General features: G+C 40.6%; 2 protein-coding genes across 3 annotated transcripts; one reads left to right on the forward strand and one right to left on the reverse strand.

Annotated features, from left to right (window-relative positions):
- Positions 1-469: 469 nt before the first annotated feature.
- Positions 470-3,787, reverse strand: tada3l (transcriptional adaptor 3-like). 2 transcript variants are annotated; one of them, XM_080846336.1, is made up of 9 exons: positions 3,763-3,787; positions 2,949-3,183; positions 2,612-2,859; positions 2,405-2,510; positions 2,114-2,246; positions 1,729-1,832; positions 1,490-1,590; positions 1,139-1,330; positions 470-989 (listed from the first exon to the last, which is right to left on the reverse strand). In XM_080846336.1, the coding sequence occupies exons 2-9, from the start codon at positions 3,156-3,158 to the stop codon at positions 797-799; spliced, it is 1,287 nt and encodes a 428-aa protein (XP_080702462.1). In that variant the 5' UTR covers positions 3,159-3,183; positions 3,763-3,787; the 3' UTR covers positions 470-796. The 2 variants fall into 2 exon arrangements, with proteins under 2 accessions (XP_080702462.1, XP_080702463.1); XM_080846337.1 differs by lacking the exon at positions 3,763-3,787 and adding an exon at positions 3,487-3,560.
- Positions 3,788-4,595: 808 nt separating this feature from the next.
- On the forward strand, positions 4,596-6,837 carry arpc4l (actin related protein 2/3 complex, subunit 4, like). The gene is made up of 6 exons (XM_080846847.1): positions 4,596-4,640; positions 5,278-5,396; positions 5,617-5,728; positions 5,817-5,912; positions 6,007-6,177; positions 6,307-6,837. The coding sequence occupies exons 1-6, from the start codon at positions 4,638-4,640 to the stop codon at positions 6,310-6,312; spliced, it is 507 nt and encodes a 168-aa protein (XP_080702973.1). The 5' UTR covers positions 4,596-4,637; the 3' UTR covers positions 6,313-6,837.
- The last annotated feature ends 11,768 nt before the right edge of the window (positions 6,838-18,605 follow it).

An 18,605-nucleotide genomic window follows, 5' to 3' on the forward strand; every position in this document is an offset into this window, starting at 1 on the left:
TCAGAAATAACAACAAAAAAAACTTATATTTCTCCTCCACACGGTTGTGGATAATTTTTTTCTTTCCTTTGTTTTGTGTTGTATTTCATAATTTCTTTCTCTGTTGTCATTGTCATCTGTCGGTGTATGCTTAAATGTACTGCTGTACCAATATAATGTATGATGTTCTTTGTGTTGTTGTATTGTCACTATGCATCAATACAAAAAATAATAATAAAACTAAAGTCGACTTACACTCACGCAGGATAATAAATATGCTACATAAAGACAGTAACACATGGGTTGGAATGTTTTTTTTTTTTTTTATTCTTTTACGTATTTATACATTCAAACTCCAATACTTTTTCCGTAAAATACGCAAACCATGACATAAAAAATGTCAGTAGTCTAACAATATCTATGACCTAAAACTACTTCAATTCATCAGACTCAAAACGAAGCAACAATGAACACAATGGAGTCCCACAAATGAAAACAAATAATGTATTATTCCCTGTCAAAATTACCTGCTTAATACGTAAGTTCTGCTGTACAGTCAAAAATCATTCAGCCATAAAATCTTTCTTGGTACACATGCACTTCCAGAATTCACTTGCCAACCACCAGAATATCATTCAACCTTGTTGCTGGTATTTACTTAGTTCTGGGGATGTATAAAAAAGGCAAAATGTGGTAACAATGATTGGCACCCAAAGGTGGCAGAGGCATGATATGATCAGTCACAGTAGTGTAGTTTCAGGAGCTGATGAGCTTGGTCATTAGCACAACACTAATGTCAAGCCAATAAGATGCAACTCTAGCCATCTAGCAGTTTGAGTATGCTCTCTCTCTCCTTCAGGGCCTTCCAGGCCTGGTCCTTTTCTTTCTTTGTGGGTGTACGTTTCTTCTGCCTGGCAGCCATGATGCGACGGAAGCCCTCCATGACTTCATTGTCAGCCACACGGACCCGCTGTCTTAGTTCCTGTTTGCGCATTTCCTCCCGAGCCAATCTAGATAATGAGTGGTCATAGAAATTTTGTTTCACTTATATACCACAGCAAAAAGAAAACTTACAACTCAATTATTTATAAAAAAAAAAAAAAAAAAAAAAAAAAAAAAAAACACTTGTGCCAATTCCATTTGGAATTCCACTTTTTACCTCAGGAGCTCCTGTTTGCGGGAACGATTATGGGCACTCAGGGCCTTGAGTTCTGCTTGTCTCTTGTGCAGCTCAGCGAGCACCTCATCCTCTGCGTCTCCACCAACCCCCTGGCGTTCCTCTGAGTCTAGAAGCCCCTGTGATATCAGCTCCTCCTTGATTCGGGCTTCAAGGGAGCGTGTGTGGGGGACACTGTACAAAAAACATAATGCTCAAGTATAGGAAATATGTACATTTATTATTTTCAATCTGACTCTGCTTGGTGCTTTGTCAAAAATGCAATCCAAAGTGCCAGACCACAATGAATGGAGTTGACGTGTTTGGAACCCCTGGAATAGGGTTTCTTCTCACCTAAAAGCTTTCCCTTGACTGCGTGGTGAAGTCCCTGCCCCATCGTCCTTCCCTGGAATGTCTGGAATTGGGGAATCCTCCATTGGGGCTATGATGTTCTCCTACAAAGCAAATTTAAATGATGATCATACTCTAAAATGAGTCATTTTCATTAAATCTCAAAATTGCTGTACTTTAAATATTTCTCAGGCTCAGCCACACTTTGACTTAGCTTTTCATTTCAAACATCTGATTCTAACCTCAACCAGGGCCTGAAGTAGACGCTGAGTGAGAGGACCAAAGGGACACCCATCGTCAGGAGGGTCGTGCTGGGTCTCAGACTTTTTTATCAGGGCATCTACATCTGAAGAATACAAAGATGATAAATTAACACCAAAACAAAATCAAAAGTGTTTAAAAAAAAAAGGTGATTTAAGTGATAATGAGTTGGCAAAATCTGAATATTTTGGACATGTTGGTTGACCACCATGGTGTGTATTAAATATTTAACATTATAAAGAATACTTGGTCAGCTGGTATACATTTCCTGGACAGTACTGTGCTCTATTAAGTGAGCTGAAGAACCACAGGTTGAGGTTGCCATTTTTAGGTGCAGTCTTGCTTCCCAATCTGCAGTGCACTGACCTTTGGCGTCGAGCTCAGAAAGCGGGCCCATCAGGCTCTTCTTTTTGTCATTGGCTCTGGCTCCCTCCCTCTGCTCCTCCAGGAGATCCTCTTGTGCCCAGCGCTGGGAATAGTGCTTTCCCAGGGCAGGGACCTTGAAAGAATAAAGCCAGTTTATCCTCTAACTAATGCACAAACGTCTTGCTCAGTCTCACACATTCTACCCACATTGACAGATTTCACCAGATGGTGATATGTAAAAATGGGATTATGGCTATACGTTTGTGTATGTAGAAATATGAGTAAACCCACTTTATAATATTCGGCCTCATCTTCTGGAGGCTTCAGCAGTTCTTCTAGAACCCGTATTTCTTCATTGGTTATGTCCGAACAGTATGGTTCCACCGAGGCCCAAAATCTTAAACACATTACCAGAACACCAGAGTGAAATAACCTCAATAACATATCAGGTTAACAATAAAGGCGACTGCCCTTTCAGGTTAGGTTAGGTTGATTTACCGGTTAGGAGCATCATTTTTGGGATTACGTGGAAGCTCTTGGGGGTCTTCACTGAACTCATACTCTTGCACTTTGGGCTGCAAGTTCTTTGATTTTGGCCGACCAGGACCAGGTCCTGCACCATGGCTGCCCTTGCCATCGAGTTTCTGCTTCTTTGTCTTTGAATGTCTTGAGGTGACAGAGAGGTCTGCATCCTTCAGCTTCAGAAACCTCTTGTCTCCTTTCTTATCCTGCCAGTCTGTCAGAATCTGCAATGACAACAAAACAATACCATAATCTTAAATTGTTCAGGAAAAGTAATAAGCAGGCCAAATATATGTGTTTCTCAACATTTTACCTGTCTCTGTTCTTCCAATGCTCGAAGACGCCGACTCGCCGAGGAGAGGAGGGTCTCCAATTCCAACTGGAGTGTGTCTAGTTCTTCTATGCCAATTCCATCATCCTCTGAACGTCCAAGAACCGCTGTGTATCTTGGACATACCTTGGTATGCTCCACGGGCTTGAAGTCATAGTATTTTAGCGGTGGGCAATCCTTCAGCTCACTCATCTCGTCTGTCAACGTATGTTTCTATCTACAAAAAAAAACATCACAATGTACTATGAGCGTCAACCTCTCCAGCAGATGGGGTGGCACGTTATTCCTTGTAAATATGCATATACTGCATATAAATTACTTCAGTCATCTGAGTAAAAAACTTGTGTGGGCGATCACTGATTTAATTATCGGGCCTACAGTGTATATTATGACAATTTGTTATTCGAGAGGATGTCCCAGCCAAATAAGAACGTTTTATCACGTGCTGGTTTTAGGGACGAACACTTGCAGACACCTTAAGGGCTAACTTTAAGAGTGTAAAATAGGCAAATACACAAACATGTTTCAGCTTGCTTCTGTCTTCTGCTGTCCTGTTCAAGCTATGTATTGATGGCGCTTACGCTAATATTGGCTAGTATGCTAGCTAGCTAGCTAAATCCATAGCTAGCTGAATAAATACCGGTTTCGCCAAACAGAAGGGATACATCTCGCTTAATATTCTATACGTGCGGCCTAATTCCCACCTAAATTATTGTATTTAAATATGTTGCATCTCCATTGTGATTTGCTTCAAATAAATATGAATACAGTTAGCTAATTAAACGGCAGTATTTACCTCTGAGAAGGGGCAGCCATTACCGGTTATACCATGTCCACATGAATAGGGGAAGGGATAATATTTGTCACCAGTTAGGTGTCTATAATACAGAGGGCAAGAAAAACTATAGCATTATTTTAATACATTTTGAATTAAAATATACATAGTGTTTAAGATTATTTTAATATGGTTTTAAAAGGGCATTATTCGTGGAGAACATGATTGGGAATTTTTGCTTTAGGTAATGGTTTGGCCGAGGCTACAACCTGGTAGTGAATGAGATGCCGCTGTTTTTACAATTTATGCGTTCAGTTTATAACTGTTACACAAATACGCCATGCCTTGGTAAAGGATTTGTACCTTCAATACAGATTTTCTTAACTTTCTCACCAAACTTAAATGTATGGACAGGGATGCATTCGATCTGAATCTCAGTTCTTTAAAAAAATATCCTGTGTGACTTGTGCTTTGATGGTTTGGTTTATTGAATTTAAAGTAAAGGGAGAATTTTTCTAGCAAAAGGTTTCTAGGTTCTAGCTAACTCTTTCCAATACACCTGTTAACAACGACAAGCGATTGTGGCATATGCTTCATACAACAACATGTTAATATACATCTGTATTATGGGATTATGTTGACCCTATTGATTATAGAAAAGGTAGCATGATTTAATGCAATATCGTGACATCTTATTCACCGCAGGGTATGCGCCTTCACCATGGATACACAGAACACACATCTGCAGCAGAAAGTGGTATACTTCACAATTTTGACAGTAGGTTAGACGGCAACCTCTTGTTATAGAACGATTGGTTGATACTGCTCATACAGGCGTGTCCTCGGTGGTGCGGGCGTGGCGTCAGTACTTCCGTCTTCTTCAAAGAACGCTGAAAATGGTAAGAGTTTATTGTTTTCTCGAACATTTTCCTTAATCTGTTCTGTAGACGACACTTTTATGATTTAATATAATGGGTTGTCCAACGGGATTTAGCGATAGAATGAAGTTTGATCGTTTCGCATTACATACAGATGTAATGCAACGTTAAGTTGTCTTGTCAGCTTTGCTAGCAGAAGGTGGCTAGCAAGCTAGCTTGCATTTTGAATGTAAGTCTAGTTCCAGAAGACATCCCCACCCTACACATACTATTTTCGAATTGGTATGGTTGATTTCAACGGTTGTTTTTAAGTTGGTGCATGGTATATCGCGGAAATAAATTAGTGATTTGAGCCCAACTGTTCTGCCCTATTTTGATAGCAAATGTATCAAGCTAGCTAGTTAGCTAAGTAATGTTAGCCAGATAGATAAACATTGATAATTATTGCCACTAGCAGAGTCTTCATAACATTGCCACATGTCCGAAGACCCCAACAGAGACCATTGACACTATGTCATTACAGGTAGTTGTCAGGTGGATGTACAACTATGACATTTTAACAATTATGCGGCATCTGGTAAATTGACCATATATGGTAATTGCTTCTAAGAGCTAGATGTGATTCTCATCCGCGAACATGTTATGTCTTGTCTTTCAGACAGCCACTTTGCGCCCGTATCTGAACGCTGTGCGAGCAACTCTCCAGGCAGCGCTATGTCTTGAGAACTTCTCCTCTCAAGTGGTCGAACGCCATAACAAGCCAGAGGTTGAGGTCAGGTAAGGTGTCTGCAAAATATATGACGTGGAAGGTTGTATCATGCTTTAGAGTAGACTTTCAGGTCATAAACCACATTCTTGGTACATTAGTTTCTTCCTTTGGCTTATAATTTAAATTTAATATGAATCCAACTGACTTCACTTTGGTTAAACATCATTAAAAAAATACCTATGAGCGTGAGAAAAAGGCATACCATGTAGAAATGTTTTTCTTTTGTAGGAGTAGCAAAGAGTTGCTACTGCAGCCAGTGGTGATCAGTCGCAATGAAAAGGAGAAGGTTCTAATCGAAGGTTCCATTAACTCTGTGAGAGTCAGCATTGCTGTGAAGCAGGTAAAGGGCCATCCTGCATTAGAGTAAAGTTTATATTTATAAAGAGTATACAGACTAGGCCTCATCAGATGCTCCTTCATTTCCACAGGCAGATGAGATTGAGAAGATCCTGTGTCATAAATTTATGCGGTTCATGATGATGAGGGCAGAGAACTTCTTTATCCTGAGGAGGAAACCTGTGGAGGTGAGTCAGAGGAGGGGTCCTGAAGTACCCGATTTGTTTGTTATGGAGTTGTCTATTCAGATGCCTTATTCAAACCCCCTTATATTCACAACAGGGCTATGACATCAGCTTCCTCATCACCAACTTCCATACAGAACAGATGTACAAACACAAGTTGGTGGACTTTGTCATTCACTTCATGGAGGAGATCGACAAAGAGATCAGCGAGATGAAGCTGTCAGTCAACGCCCGGGCCCGTATTGTTGCTGAGGAGTTCCTCAAAAATGTATGATTAACTACATTCTATTTCCATCGTAAACATTTCAATTTAATCCATTCGATTTTTGGGGGGGGGTAATGCTGCTTGTTTGTTAATGTTTGCATTAATATATTGTGTTACATTGTTGTCTTCCAGTTCTAAAGGACCCATGTCTCTCCTCATGCTATATCACGACATGGTCATCACAACGGTTTCTTCCGAGAGAGGCAGAGTACATTTTTTCATGGCTTACCAGGAAGAGAAAGAGGAACCAATCCGCAAAGGAGTTACAAAAGACCAAACAAGGCCTAGCACAGTGCCTCTTCTGCCTTCTGTATTGTGTGATCCCTGTGCTTATAGACAGTAATGGCTGTACATAATAAACAATCAATCGTGTCTGTCTCACAGAACAAAACTTAAACCCCAAGGCAGGTCCTTAGTCACAGTTAATGTTAATGGGCACAGGGATTCACTTGAATAAACAGTGAAATTGTATTATGGCTTACTTTTTTTTTTATATGTCAGTGTTTTTGTTTTCACATTTTTTTTGTTTCAAGATCCTCATAAAAGACACAAACAGATAGTAAAATAAATAATTGTTTATATTTTAACAGAAATGTAATGGAGATCTCACCGGTAAAGTGTAATATTGAGCAACAATGGCATCAATTAAACCCATCATTCCTCTTTGTATGCCTCTGTTTTCTGTTAAAATGCCTGCAGGATACAGTGAACATTATCCCTTACATAGTTTTACTATGTACAGAGGTTCTTTAGGGAATGCGGACATTAGTGTATATATATAGTACATATTAGCATAAATAAGCTTTGCATCTTAGATGGTAAGATTTACTGGGCCTGTTAGTGCATAGGCTTAGGGTTTCCTGATTTTATTTATGTAAACTTGGGTATATTTAGCAGGACATGATTGCGGTAAAGGAAGTGAGTTATCACAGGTGTTAGTGTGGGCGTACCTCTTTGCGTTGTAGGCTACTGCACAGCATTTCGACCCTTTGTCAACATGACCCCATATGTTGAGGTAATGTCCCGCATTTTCATTGGTCATGGCACACATGTCGTTGCTGCATATTTACTATGTAATAGTGCTATCTCAAAAGGAGCAACCAGGGGCACGCTCATCTCTGACTACGACGTGTATTTAAAATGAAACGGTGGCGTATTGAATGTCCTTCTGTGTTATCCAAGCGTTGAAACTATGGCAGCATACAGACGTGGACAAAATTGTTGGTACCCTTCATTTAAAGAAAGAAAAACCCATATGTCACTGAAATAACTTGAAACTGACAAGCTTCAGTTTTGTCTCATCGGTCCAAAGGACATTCTCCCAGAAGCCCTGTGTCTTGTCAATATGCCTTTTGGCAAATTCCAGTTTCGCCTTTAAAAATATTTAGCTTTCAACATTGGTGTCCTCCTCGGTCGACTTTGGCTCATCAGCGACTGATGGTGCGATCTGACACTGATGAACCTTGACCTTGGAGTTCAACCCGCTACTAATTGAGCTCCACTGGCTGCCGGTAGATGCTCGCATTAAGTTCAAGTCACTTGTGCTTGCTGGTTCTGCTCCCACCTACCTAAATGCTCTTGTAAGGGCTAATGTTACACCCAGGTCGCTGCGCTCATCTAGTGAGCGTCGTTTGGCACTTCCGCATGTGCAAGCACGGCAATCCAGACTATTCTCATTTGTAGTTCCAGTTCCACGTTGGTGGAACGAACTGCCTAGCACTACCAGAGCAGGGGCGTCCCTCCACTTCAAGAAGCTCTTGAAGACCCAACTCTTCAGAGAGCACCTCCCTTCCTAACTGGCACCTTGGCTTAACTTGCACTTAAGCAGTGACTGTCCCGCGCATCTTTTTCTTTCAATGTCGTTTTCTATTTCTTAAAAAAAGTAGTATTTATTGTTACACCAGGTTTTTATTGCTCAGCTTGACTGTTCTCTCGCTTGTCCGTCACTTTGGACAAAAGCGTCTGCTAAATTTCTTAATGTAAATGTAAATCTCGTTGGAAGTTGTTCTGGGCTCTTTGGTTACCATTTCGTATTATTCGTTTCTTCAATTTGTCATTTGTCAATTTTCCTATTGGGGCCACGTCCAGGGAGGTTGGCTACAGTCCCCTGGACCTTACACTTCTGAATAATATGTGCAACTGTAGTCACAGGAATATCAAGCTGCTTGGAGATGGTCTTATACGCTTTACCTTTAACATGCTTGTCTATAATTTCCTTTCTAACTCTGTCCTTAGCTTTCTGTGGTCAATGTTCAGTGTGGTACACACCATGATACTAAACTCCACAGTGACTATTTTTCACCCTTTAAAAAGGCAGACTGACTGATATGCTTATAAGCAGGGGTGCAACTGCCCAGTGTCAGGGGGGTATGCAGCAACAATTTTGGCGCCCCCACCCCCCCCCCCACACACACACACGTTTTTTTTCTTTTCTTAAACAAATAAATAAATAAGTGTGCCAGACATTATCATGTATGGGCTTTAAATAATGAAGGTTTATTTTAAAGTATCAGCCACTGCATGCCTACCATTATGGTAATCGTACGCTATGGTGCATACAGTATATACTGTACACACTACACACACACACACACAAATGTATATATTTGTAACAATGTTAACAAATAATAAACAGTTGCAAACATTAACATTATAATGATAACCATTGCAACATAATGCCGCAAACCATGGTAACCAGAGTTACGTTTCCAGCTTCTTGTTAGTTACTGTGAATGCTACCAGAGCCCGTCTGCCACCTTATATTTACCAGTTGTTATTTTGCCTTAATACAATTGAGTTGTGTCATACATGGGATTGGTACAGTAGGGTTTAACCAAAATCTAAATGTAGTTATCATCAGCCTAATTGATGAGGCTTAAGCTAGCCATAAACCCCCATTTGGCTGCTACATTTCTATGTTAGCAAACGCTAGCTAGCCTGCTAGCTAGTCTGTTAACATTATTTGCAAGCCTCCAAGGCGCACAAACGTAAAGTCACCTTAAAACCTACCTGTTGCCTTTCACCATCCACTTATTTAATTGCTCTCGCATCCCCTGACATGTCTTCTCCTTTCCCCTCTTTCTTTTTCTGTTCTGTTCCCTCTTCTTTTTTGCTTTAACCAACTCACTACTCGTAGCCTAGTTCTAACTGCTTGTGTGTTGAGCGGTCACGGCGCTCACGCACCCTCTTCTATGTCAAAATTCTATTATGGAATCTTAAGAGATAAGGCGCCTACTCTAGCCTGTTTAGTCCTCTAAAATGTGTGTACCATCGCATTGGCGCCCCCATGGTGGTCAAGCTCCTTTTGGACAACTACGGGATTGAAGGGTATGGATCTTAACCTACAAATGCAAAATAAATACATTTTTCATGTTGGCTTGGCAACCCAGTGTGTGTGTGGTGTGTTTTTTTTTCTTTGTCTCTCTTTCTGTCTTTCTTTCCCTTTCTTTCTACTGCAGATGTGGCAAAAGATTCTGTCATTTCACCCAAGAAGGACACCAGATGGTGAATGGACTCCTGGCACCGGTGTTCCGGGTAACACGGAAGCGGAAGGTTTTGACCAAGGTAAGAAGTTATGTTTCTTAAATACACCTATTGCTGTAATATTACTTTATATACACATCTTTTGCAGCTATTACAGCTGTAACTCATCTGGGAAGACTCTCCGACAAAGTGTAGGACGTGTGTGTTGTACATGTCTGTATCAGTATGTTAATGTTTTACGCTGTGTGTGTTGAGTGAATGTGTCTGAGCGAGTGTAAATTTGTGTACCAGCATATTCATTTACTGCACTGTGTGTGTGTGTGTGTGTGTGTGTGTGTGTGTGTGTGTGTGTGATAGGCACCTACACCTTTCAAAAAAGGCTGGCCTGACGACCAGGAGGTTGGAATTTTGGAGGTATGTCACAATAACTGCCATAGACTGTACCATATTTGAAAGCTTTTTGGATATGTTGTTCTTTACAAACATGGCAGACCATGACTGAAAGGCCCTGATCATACATACACTGCTAAGCTCCTGTTTCACTGCTTTCAGTGCCTATGATATTGAATTCCAAAACCCTAGTGCAGAACTTTGCAAAGCGGGTTTGCATTCCCCCACCAGCTCTTCACCCTTTGACAAACTGCCACCTGTTTGTTTCCACAGTTGCCGGAGGAAGTGATGAGAGAGATTTTTCTCATGGTGGTATTGGAAGATGGTTATTCCGCCATCCTGCGCCTGGCTATGACCTGCCAAAAGATGAACGCCGTTGTCTGCCAGCCACAGTTTTATGAGGAGGCCCATTACAACTGGCTAGACAGTAAGTTATTAAATAATACTGCATTTACAGAGCTGTTGCATCAGATGTTGACATGCCATAAAAATGCCCAAAAAGTGTGGTTGTAGAGAAATGTGTGTAGGCATCTAAACTGACACTGCTCATTGGATTTTAGGTGTGGTGAAATGGAGCAGATTGGCTCCAAGCCACCGGGAGAGGTACCGAACGGCATTGGCCATTTCTGAGTGCCGCAATCTGCAATGCCGCCAACTGTACAAAGACAGCGGGCCTGGCAACAGGGGGAACGGCCAGCGGGGAGTCCTCCAGGGCTTTTATGCAACTGACGACTTTCCCGGCTATTGTAGTTGGGATTGCCACCTGAATGATGGGGGGGAGTGGGATTTAAATGAGTAAAAAGTGTCTCTCTCTCTCTCTCTGGACCCACGAAATATTGTAGAAGGGGCCCCTGCGAGATGTTTGGCTGCGCCCCCCCCCCCCCCCCCACACACACACACACACACACACACACATCTGCTCTGCCTCTGGGTCCCAATTCTGGGGGCCCTCTTCTCCGTCCCCTTAATTTTGTACTTTTTTTTGTGTTAACTTATACCTGCCAATGCCTCTTGTGTTTCCCATTTTTAATAATAATTTTATCCCTTAAAGTTATTTCACATATTTTGTATTTACTTTTTTATTTACTTTAAATGCTTTGTGTAATGACCTTCCCTTTCTGTATAATAAAAAAATGTAACCTACCCTTATGGCCTGAGTCATGTTTCCCCTACTAAGAATTCCCTATCGTATGCAAACAATACAAGTGGAATAGGGGCGAAAATGTACAATTCTAAGGCTTGTATCCTTTAAGTAACTTTACTTTGTACCTCTGTAAAGCCAAGTATATGCATTTGACATCACAGTTATCAGTAAATGCAAATTCGGTTTCTCTTCATTGCTCTTTGGTCAGCCTGACATTTTCAGAGTAAATTCCAATCAATATTTTTGTGAATATTAAGAGCCAGAATTTAAATGACACTGCCCATGAGCAAAATGTTACACTAACTTTTTAACTCCACTGTTACAGTAAATTGACTCCCTCCCGTAGCCTACAAACACCAGGCAATATCTGGACTTACAGAAGTTAACTGAAATATTGAAACCCCATTTTGTGTACCTATGGTGTGGCAGGCTGTGTAGCTGTATGGCAAAGATAACTACGTTTTGTAGGTTTTGACAAAAACGGAACAGCTTCGTAACAGAAGAGTTAACGATGTTGTTGCTCAACAAGACAACTGCTGGAGCTCCAATAAAGTTGCTTACAAATAAACTCCAAGGAAGGACGGGGGAAACTTCAGTGGAAATCCCATTGTCATTGTGACACCGTACTCAACAGTACAAGAAAAAATATTTCGTTATTTTTTACCCGTCTCTGTGCTACGTTGGAAAATTACTCCCCGATTTCAGTAGGAAATCACAATCCTACGTATTACGTCATCACGCTGAGATTGGTCAGTCGTTGTATAGGCGTCTATTTCACACGAGGGGCGTGTCTTTGTACACGGGGCGTGTCTTGGCAGGAGGACGCAGGACGCAGTCGGACCCTATTGCTATGCGGCGCCCATAGACATCATATATGTCTATAGCGGCGCCCCTATAACTTAGGGGGTTGTTCAGATTACAAAAGTCTTTTTAGTTCACATTACACAAATATGTTGTGTTTACAGTATGTACATGATATATTCTTGTCCATTGTACTTAACTCCATATAAATTCGAATTTAATTGATTTAGTTTGAGTTGGACCAAAGTCATTTTTTTGCGTCATACCAATGAGGGTGGCGTTCTATGGAGGATTATCGGGGCCAAAACTAAATAAATAAATAACTAAATAAATAAATAAATGAATGGTTAAATACTTGGATAAATACATAATTAGATTTATGTATACCTACATTTATTTATTTATACTTACATATATTTATTTATACTTACATTTTGTCATACATTTTGTCATACATTTTGTCAAACATTTTGTCATACTTACATTTTGTCATACATTTTGTCATACATTTTGTCATACTTATTGTCATACTTATTGTCATACTTATTGTCCACGGTGTAACTTGCTTGCAGCAAAATAAATCCGTCATCCCCCGTCACCAAGTCAGGGGGCGGGTTAAAGCCTCTGATTGGTGTTACACACCAGGCAGGCTCAACCAGTCGATCAGGCTCGAGGGATACTGAATTTTGGCGTTTATGGATGCCAAGCGCCAGATTTAGTTTAATGAAAGTTATTGAGCATTATTTAAATAAATCAAGATACCAGAATGTCCCAGAAGACATACCCTCAGCTGCTGCGTGAGGCTGCATCCTTAATTTAAGAGGCCCTCAACTCGTCTACTACTAGTAGTATTTCTAGTAGTGTTATGAAATGTTGGGTTTAATGTGGCCTACTGGGTGCACTGGCCGTAGTTGTCGTAGCCAGGTCGTAGCGCTGTCGTTACCCCATCACGTCTATCTCTTCCATAGTTTGCATCAGGCTGCTATTAGAATGTTACGCTGTAGCATGGTTCTTATGTCCTCAGTTTTTGAATCACCAGTGATGAAGAAAGTGTTTTGTCCGTCTCTTCATAAACGGATGACTAAGAGTAAGACCACATTTACACAGAGCCGGGTAATTACAGAATAGAGAATATTTCTGCCCTTCCGTTCAAAAATAACGTCGTACACACAAGGTCTTTTTCCAAAAAACTTTCTGTTTACATGAACCCGCATATACGCCCCCAAACGCCATCATAACTATGCTAAACCTGTAGGTTTGCATAAGTAGGCTGCTAATCCATTAATCCAATCCACTTTGGCCGGAGTTTTTAGAAATGATCGTTTCCCGTGATAAAACCTCCGTTTTTTCTCGTAAATGAAAGGCCAAACCGCATGAAAATATATACGTTTTCCCACCGTATAAACGGGGTCTACGTTCAGTTGAGTTCTGGATTTTAATACGTTTATCAATCTGTAGATTGGGAGAGAAACCCAGACCTCTGACAATAAAAAACAACACAACACCAGGCTTAGGTCTCAATCATGTCTCTCTCCGCTCTGAAGGCCGGAGGACCATCTTTCATAGGGCACAATACTGTAAACATAGTGACAGTCAAGCAGTAATGACGTTACAACAGTCTCAGAGAAAGAGTCTCACAGCTCCCCAACAAATGACAACTCTCAGACTAGAGAGTTAATAGTTGGAGCTCTCCTTTTAGTCATGACAAGGGACGTTTACCCATTACTTTCTCCAGATCCCGAACATCTATACCCCTGACACAGTCTACTCTTATTAATACCTGATACCACTCTGCTGCATTTGTCGCTTGATAGTGCGCTTGGACACTCGAAAAAGGTTCGCAATATCTTGTATTTTCAGGCCAGAGAGTGCAAAGTGTTCAATTGTGCCAGCCGAAGATCAAACAGAGTACGACCACCTCCAGGATGTATGACCATCACTCAGCCTCATCTGCTACCATCTCGCTGAGGATCGTGAACACATTTTCATCTATGTCTGTGTCAGTCAGGGCCGATACCGTTGATATAATCTCAGCGAAGCCCTCAATATGATTTTAAAAACAATGTGAATTGCAGTTGCCTCCATCTCCTCAGCTACAGCCAACATTTCGACTACTGTAGCATGCAATATTCCATTTATTTAATCCACACCGGGTGCTGCCATCTTGAATTAGTCAAAAGCAGTCGATTCAAGTTGAACCACCAATCAGAGGCTTTAACCCGCCCCCTGACTTGGTGACGGGGGATGACGGATTTATTTTGCTGCAAGCAAGTTACACCGTGGACAATAAGTATGACAATAAGTATGACAAAATGTATGACAAAATGTATGACAAAATGTATGACAAAATGTAAGTATGACAAAATGTTTGACAAAATGTATGACAAAATGTATGACAAAATGTAAGTATAAATAAATATATGTAAGTATAAATAAATATATGTAAGTATAAATAAATAAATGTAGGTATAAATAAATCTAATTATGTATTTATCCAAGTATTTAACCATTCATTTATTTATTTATTTAGTTATTTATTTATTTAGTTTTGGCCCCGATAATCCTCCATAGGCGTTCTACCTGCTGCGCATGCTGATGCTCTATTTTCTAACGGATATTTCACCGAAGAAAATTGACAAGCAATCGAAGATGACCCCACACTGAGAAAGACTTACACATGAGCAAGAGACACAAGAAAGAAGATTTAGCTTTTGACATCCTTCACTGGAGACGTGAGTAAAGTTTATACAACTGCTTATAAGTAAGCTGAACACCAGATGAACAATACTAATGTCGTATTTTTTTCCCACCGTATATAGTTACTGATTCCTGTCTTGTAACTTAGAGCTTAGAGACTACCTGCTAGTTAGAAAATTACCGTCCACACTTAAAGTGAGGTGATATCTGTACTAGTTCTTAATTTAAGGTAAAATGTGCTCCACAGTACTTATTCATCTAACGTCAAATTTAAACAAATAAAAATTAAAGTCAGCACTCTGGTCTGCCTGCCAGTTTGGTTTCTCTAACACTCTGAAGTTTAGGTGCGCTCCATACATGGGTTTCTCGGCTACGTCATCACTGGTTGCGTGCGCAATCTCGCGGCAGAAAGAAGCAAGATAACGTTGAAGTGGATGAGAAAGCTGTGGAGGAAGGCAACATGACAGAGAGTTGTTGTGTGGTGAACTGCTCTAACAGAGTTGGTAAGATGTTCAGTATACCTAGGAGGAAGCATCCGTTTGCCAGGAAAAATAAAATATCAAATAAAATAAAATATAGAAAAAGGCTCAACAATGTTCAAGGTTACGTTTGGGAATATGTTGAGGGTGTGTGCAAGCATTCATGGCAACAGAATAGGGATCGGTAGGCTAAATAAGTAATAAACAATATATTTAAACTGGGCTTTCTGTATTCATTTGTATTAGGGTAGATGGCTTTCTGCCGCGGATTTGCGCACGCAGCCTTCAATGTTTGTATACAAGAAACCTGTGTATGGGCCCGATCACACAGGACGCGACTTTTATAAGCGCAGTCGCATCGAAAGCGCGTTGGCAAGAGGCGCCTGGGGAAAAGCGCCTATGCGCCTGTGGAGTGGTGCCTACAGTTAGCTAGCCAGCTAGCCTATTTGTTTTAAAGGCATTTATAAAAGGCATAGTGTAGAGACGGCCAATTGGTTGCTCACGCAGGTCCACGCAAAGCAGCAAGCTAACAATGGGCCAGAGCTTCAGTTAAGACCTTCAATATTCTGTCTGCCCTGACAGTGTTCGTGTAGTATATAAACAATAAACCGAGTAAAAGTCGTGTAACCACCTGTATTCACCTTTATTCACATAAAATATTTTCCACTCCGCCATCTTGTTTAGATTTTTTGGATCAAAGAAAATCTGGACAAGATGGCAGAGTCTCGGAAGTGTGTTACTGGAAAATATTTTCTCATAACCTCCGAATGTATTGGTTACCGCGTGGTTCTCATATTCATAGAGTTAAAGAATTGCCCAACTTTGAAAGGGAGGCAGAGGCTTTCCCTTGCTCAACAGGCGGTATATCGTCTCCATTCATTCCCAATGAGAATGGGACGATTAACACGTGTGTCTGAAGTTCAGAACAAAGTCTTAAGGGTGATATATGCTCTGTTTTAGACGTAACGCGTAAGCACGTGAGATACACAACCCCCCCTTGCGCAGTAAAATACCCCCCCCCCCCCCCCCCCCCCCCTACGTGCTTAAGTGCGTCGCCCAAAATGTCTGACTATGCGACTAAGAGAAGACGAGAAGACGAACTAGGAGACCCTCCAGTCGGCTTTGGTTCAATCCTTATGGTCTTTTACAAACCTCAGCCAGGCAAAGTACAACGTTGCCCCGGAAGAAAAACTTGCTTCCTTTTGCTCTGACAATGTTCCCCAACTCTGAGAAGTGTTTTTTCCAGCAGGGCAATGTTTCCATGCCACACAGCCAGGCAAGTAAAGGTGTGGATGGAGTACCACCAGATCAGGACCCTGTCATGGCCAGCCCAATTTCGAGACCTGAATCCCATAAAAAACCTCTGAAATGTGATCAAGAGGAAGATGGATGGTCACAAGCCATGAAAAGAAGCCGAGCTGCTTGAATTCTTGCGCCAGGAGTAGCATAAAGTCACCCAACGGCAATGTGAAAGACTGGTGGAGAGCATGCCAAGACACATGAAAGTTGTGATTTTAAATCAAGGTTATTCCACCAAATATTGATTTCTGAACTCTTCCTAAGTTAAAGCATTAGTATTGTGTTGTTTAAAAATGAATATGAGCTTGTTTTCTTTGCATTATTCGAGATCTGAAGACACTGCATATTTTTTGCTATTTTGACCAATTGTCATTTTTCTGCAAATAAATGATCTAAATGACAATATTTTTATTTGAAATTTGGTAGGAATGTTGCCAGTAGGTTATAGAATAAAACAAAAATGTACATTTTACTTTAACACATACCAATAAATAGTAAAACCAGAGAAACTGATAATTTTGAAGTGGTCTCTTAATTTTTTCCGCGGCTGTATATTGGGTCTGCCTTGATTCGTGGCACTGTTGTATTATGCTACACACAATAAAGTCGTGAACTGTGCATCCGTGACTCGTCGTGTATTCAGTGACTTTCAGTATCTTACAGTAGCCTGGCCGTTACCAGCCTGTGACTCCATTTCATTCCGTCTTTCAGTCTGGGCCAACCCAATGCATTTTGGTTTCCGAGATGGGCGGGTGCTTATCTTGAGGTTTAAAATCATTGGAGTTCCCTTAACCAATCAGCAACGTTTAGTAAGCATTCGGTAGATTAAACTCTTCCCAAAGCCAGTTGGGAGAAGAGCTACGACGTCCTTTCCAATCATAAAACTTACAAGAAAATACTCTTGTTCTCCTTTTAATTTTCTGATGTTCTCGAGAGTTGAGACAACTTTTACGATAGCTTTTCGTGTCTTTTCCTCCAAGGCGAGTTTTGCGTCACAGCTCTGAACTGTTTGCTGATTGGTCCTGCAAAATTTTGAGTTCTGGAGACGATTGTCAATGGGGTTGGGCCAGACTGAGTATGAGCTTGAAATCAATTCAGGCGGAAATACGTAGGCTGGTGTCACCAGGCTAATCTTACAGTGGGTGCCATACTGTTTTCCCAAACAGCCTTTAGTAGCATTAAGATTTTCACTTAAAGCAGCACAACGGATCAATAGCTATTCGCGAACGGCATGCTAGCAGCTAAAACTAACGAAATCTCTTGAAATGTTTTGACATTATGACAAACTAGTTACTCAACGACTGTCCTTACACAGTCAAACATCAAGCAAGTGCAATACAAGACAAAGCAAGACGGCAAATAAGCTACTTACTAGATCTGCAGAAAGTCAACAAGTCAGGGCGGCAGGCAAAACTACATAACGCAGTTAAATGCCAGGACCCTATCGCAATGGCACGGAGGCGATTCTCCATATTAAAAGTAATTGTAGCGACCCAATTTTTTTTTAAGCTGTTATTTTAAGGTTAAACTTCTTATCCTAACCCTAATTCTGAAGTATAATTGTTGCATGATGGGGCTTTAATTTTGAGCATACAAACACCAAGTTTCAATTAAAATATATTTTTTTGTTTTAGTTTTAATATTCCAGTCACGTAAGTTAGACTACCTGCTAGTAAGCAAATTACAGTCAACACTCGAAGTGAGGTGATATCTGTACTAGTGTTTATTTTAAGGTCAAAAGGGCTCCACTGTGCTAATTAATCTAACGTCAAATTTAAACAAATTAAAATTAAGGCCAGCACTCTGGTCTGCCTGCCATTTTGGATTATCCAACACTCTGAAGTTGAGGTGCATCATATTTGCCAAACTACTTTCCCAATTAGGTTTTAGCTGCATGTGCCATTCTAGCTCCTCCAAGGCTATCTGAAATTAAGGTGGGTGCCATACTGTTGTCCCAAACAGCCTTTAGTAGCATTAAGATTTTCACTTAATTTTGAGCATTCAAATACCAAGTTTCAATTAAAATATATATATATATTTTTGTTTTAATTTAGTTTTTTGTATGTCACGTAAGTTAGACTACCTGCTAGTAAGCAAATTACTGTCAACACTAGAAGTGAGGTGATATCTGTACTAGT

Source organism: Sprattus sprattus (genome assembly GCF_963457725.1).
Source record: "Sprattus sprattus genome assembly, chromosome: 10".
NCBI classification, from domain to species: Eukaryota; Metazoa; Chordata; class Actinopteri; order Clupeiformes; family Clupeidae; genus Sprattus; species Sprattus sprattus.